Raw genomic sequence first — 4,679 nt, forward strand, 5'->3', positions numbered from 1 at the left:
CACATGAAGTTTACAGGAGTAGTTTTGGTTCAAATGTGACAAAGCTGACACCTCTTAATAAACAAACAGGGACTTGAAATACTAAGGTGAAAGGGACCTTAGAAGTAGCAGAGGGATACAAATACCCATTGCATCTCAGAGGTATGAAATTTCTTGGGATCTATTCTCATTTGCTTATGTGTATTTTTAATTAATTATAATTTAATTTCATAGCCCATTAGGAGTACATCCAAAGGGATCTGCTGGATGCCCGTTATCAGGTGTTTCTATGCTTCTCTCTCGCAAAGGGGTGACTTTTGCACTGCGATCATTTTTTTGGTAAAATAAACAAAGCAAGCTACTTGTAATTGGAGAGTCTTGTGTTGCTAAATACAGGATTTTTGTAAGACGACCCTGCAGTCCCAAGTACCTTAGCTTCCATTTGTGTTTCTATGTGCCTATGCTTCAGAGAATGTTTAACCAAGGAAGAAACTACCCTTCATCCCTGTCCCCACTAATTTCATGTAAGAATCTATCTTTCTAACAGAAACTTTATACATGTGAAAAGGCTTTGCCTTGCATGTTGGTGACAGGGTGAGCAAAGAAGGGGAGAAGTTGTCAAATGACTATGTTAGCAAAGGATGAACTGCTTGCAGAGCTTACTTCTGGACTGAGGTTTTTCTTCTATTCAGCGCCTTCCTCCTTTGCCACCTGTTGCTATGGAAAAATACAAAGAAACATGTGAGAACAACTTAAAGCAAAGTCGCAGTACAGGGAAACATGCACAATATCTGAGCATTGGTTAACAAGTGTTCTCAGGTCAGAGACCTAAGCTCTGTGTTACACTTTGAAAGACATATTTTGAAATGAAGAACTTCAATCCTGTCCCCAATTCTCTTCCCACTACCACAATTAGCATCCATACCAATGCATTCAGGTATACCTTGGTTTGATTTATCTAGGTGTGGGCTGCATCAGCTTGGTAGGTAATAAGGAAAACTTGTGCTCTTCTCTGCTTTGAGCTGGTAAGGGCAGTAGATCCCTCTGCTTTTAACCCAGCAAATTTCCTTTAAAGGAAAAAAAGCTAGGCTGTTCTAAAAGGCCACAAGAGGTGGACTAATGGTTTCTGTCTGTCAGCCTGATAACTCCATTCTCGTGTTTTGCTGATTCCTCCCACTTCATCTGTTTTGTATGTTCAAATGCAAACCTCTTGGTTTGGTTGTGAATTTGTATTTGAAAAAAAATTAATGAACTTCCACTGTAGTGCTGATGAAAGCATAACCTAAACCTCCACCGGCCTTTTTCTGTCACTATGTGTTTCAGATTTCTGCCTCTGCCATCCACCAATATCTTTTCAACTTTATGGCATAGTTATTTCTGCTAGTTTGGCTTCCCAACAAGCATAAAGCAACAAACAGGACAAATGTTGCTTCAAGTACAATGCAGCCGCTTCTCTTATTTACAATCCTTCATCTAGTAAATGTATGCTTGAGCTGAAGTACTGCTGACTTCTCAGAAGTCATTTGTTATTTCATCTTTCTTAGGAGGACTCTCACTTACAGATGGACTGGACAGTGGCAGTTGTACCGCCCCTGGGAGTTCCACCTCCATGGGTTCTGGCCTCCTTGGACATCATCTCGGAGGCCCGGGATCCTCCAGAGATGCCGCTGCTGGTAAAACCTGATGAATGGGTTGAGCATTTGGCACCTAGAACAGTTACAAAGGAGATGTTAGTGACGGGAAGGAAACTTGCAGGATAATTATAAGCTACTATGTTTAAAAAAAAAATTCAAGGTTAGCAAATGTGTCAAAAGACAAAGACACTGCTGATTACTTGACTTGTTCCATCAGCATACTGCTTTTTAGCTGCCATCTTGGGGAAGGGATATTTGCAGTTCTTTGTGAATGTTCCCAGAACACAAAGAAAATCTACAACTCTTGCACAGACAAATGCTGATAAATCTGGATCTCCAAAACAGTTTCAGCAGAGTTTGCCTCTGCTGAAATGTCAGTTTTCTGAGGAGCTGCCTGAAGACTGTGGATCAAAAATCCCCAGGAACTAAGGTTAGCTGAAGACCTCAACATGTATTGTTCCAGGTGATGGATATGTTCCTTTCACTTCATTTTCCATAGCATAAACCTATGCATAATAGATACCTGTAGAATTCAAACACAGCAAGCTGTGGTAGCCAGTGGCCAAATTGTATGTATCATAGGATCATAGAATCATAGAATGGTTAGGGTTGGAAAGGACCTTAAAGATCATGTCTCCATGTCTCCATGTATGTCTCCATCTCATTACAGATAAGCCCCAAGCAAAGTATTCCATTGCAAACTTTTCTTCTCCTGGGAGCGGAGTAAAGCATTAGTGATGGCAAATGTTAGTGATAATGCTTAAAGCGTTCCTGGAGGATGCTCAAATATTTTGGTGATGAGCTTGTTATAACATCTTCTGTAAAGTGATACTGAACAATACTCATGCCTTGCTGCAGAATCAGCCGCTCCTTCGAGCATGTTTGTTCTAGGGGGAGGAGGGGTTACAGTCTGAATGAAAAGGTTAAGAAGATGTGTTTGAAGAGTGAGAGATTTCAGTGAGCACCTGCGGAAATGAAATCAGGCCCTTTTAGCTCTCAATCAGGCAAAGACTCTGTGGCACGCTCTCCTGCTGCAGGGAGCCAAAGCTCACACCTGCTTTGGCAATGTTACAGAGCTATCATTTTTCACACGGATAAAAGCTCCTTTGGAGTATCTCCTGTAGGCATGACTAAGGTTTCCTTGAGCCATGCATATTTGTCTTCACCAAAATAGTGGTTTTCATAAAAGTCCATAGTTGATACTGACATTGCAAGACTAAAATTAGGTGTTGTTAAATGTTTACTTTGCTTCTCTCTCTTCTAAAGATTCTCAGCACATGGAGGGATACAAGTCTTCAGTCTTTTAGTTTAGAAACAGCAGCTTCATGCTCTTTAGAGGGCATCACTGCTGAAGAGTCTGGTACTGGTTATGGGTGTGCTGAGTGGTGCTGGACCACTCTTATCTGTGACAGAAGGCAAGATTGTGCAGCTGGCTCTGCTCTAGTGTATGATTAGACTAAGTAACTGGCATGCCCTGTGTACCAGGATCTCTGCTACTAATGCAGTGTGGTTCCTGAGAGCAGGTCTTACTGGTCTTCACTCTCTTGGTCCTCCTTCTCTCCTGACTGCCTCTCATATTCTGTCCCTCTGCTGCTACCATCCCTTAAGCTTTTTGCTGTTAAATATTCAATAAACAGTGTATTCAGTAACCTAAACACGCTCATCACATCATACAGAGTTGAAGTTTTCAAATGCCCCGCAGGAGTCACATGCAGTATCTCTCTAAATGACCCTAATGTCACTTATTCCCTCACTGCCCAGAGAGCCTCATGCTATGAATAATATTGTCAGAAATGTAAATAATATCTTTTAAAAAAAAAACTTACTTCCTCTCAATCAAGCTTATCAATTTTTTTTCTACTAAAAGATGGACCAAGCTTCGACCCTGGCCAGCTCACCTGGCCAACCACCCATTTTCTGGCTAGAAGAGTCAGGTTCAGCTCCATCCTTCAGTAGACTTCCAGCTGCTTACTACAAAAGGAGCAGAACAGTGGTTGACCAATATGGCAGAGATCCCCACCTATAACCAGCCTGCTGGTTCGCACACTCCTGACACATGGGAGATGTGAGTTTGAGACTCCTAAGGCAAAAAGGGGTTTGAAGCCTTTATCCAAGGTCAGCGAGCTAACAACTGTGCTGCTGGGTAAAGCAGGATTACATGGGGCACTGTGTCCTGTGGAGCTGTGCCTGCTTAGAGGATGCCTGCTGAATCAGGTCACACAGGCAGGACTGGCAAGGAGAATACCTTGTACATGAATCCCACCAGATCTGGGGTTAAACAAGTGCCAAGCTGCTTAGAGTTGTTTGGGATTGCTCTGTGCACGCAACAGAAAAGCAAGCACCTGCAGGGTTAGCTCATGTGAAAGCCAGCTATGCCTGATTTCAGTACTTGGATATGTGCTGTCCAGGATGTGCATCTATTCCTTTTGTGAATTCAGCTCTTAGACTGCAGCTGATTTCCCTCTTCTATAGCACTTGCATAAAGTTTTATAGGTTCTCCCTGTGTGGATGTGTGTGAGCAAAGATGAAGGGAAATCTGATAATTTATATGAAATGTAGGTACACAGATCATGCTCTTGCATAACTGTATTGTTGCTTATTGCTGCCATGACTTTCCATATTATTGATGATTGCTAGCAAAATGGAGAGATAGCACAAACTTCAAATAAACACTGTCCTGGATCTCATGAATACCACATATGTATGTGTACATTCACGCATATGTACATACACAGAAAATGCCCTTAATAGCATCCCACTCATAACATACAGTTAAATATAGGAATCTTCTGTCTTCAGTGTATTAGAGGAATGTAGGACAGAAGAGATTACTTGGCAAGCTTATTTTCAAGGGAAAAAAAATTGTTTGGCCCTATGCACTAAACCACAAAACCACATACACACAAAACTGCTCGTACCCATTCCTTGGAGAGTAGAAGTAGGGCCTCCAGAACGCACGCCTCCCCCAGATGCTTTCGCTTCGCTGGACATCATAGATGAAGCAAGAGATCCTCTTGAGATCCCGGAGGAAGTGAAACCAGCATTGCAGACGTTTCGGTCAGACAT

The 4,679-nt window shown here is 42.1% G+C and overlaps 1 protein-coding gene across 1 annotated transcript; it reads right to left on the reverse strand.

The window, feature by feature from the left end:
* Window positions 1-667: 667 nt before the first annotated feature.
* Window positions 668-4,679, reverse strand: LOC104470033 (interferon alpha-inducible protein 6-like). The gene is made up of 3 exons (XM_010084806.1): window positions 4,532-4,679; window positions 1,540-1,686; window positions 668-696 (listed from the first exon to the last, which is right to left on the reverse strand). Exons 1-3 carry the CDS (start codon window positions 4,677-4,679, stop codon window positions 668-670), a joined length of 324 nt encoding a protein of 107 aa, XP_010083108.1.

This window comes from Pterocles gutturalis, unplaced genomic scaffold, assembly GCF_000699245.1.
Source record: "Pterocles gutturalis isolate BGI_N339 unplaced genomic scaffold, ASM69924v1 scaffold14390, whole genome shotgun sequence".
NCBI classification, from domain to species: Eukaryota; Metazoa; Chordata; class Aves; order Pterocliformes; family Pteroclidae; genus Pterocles; species Pterocles gutturalis.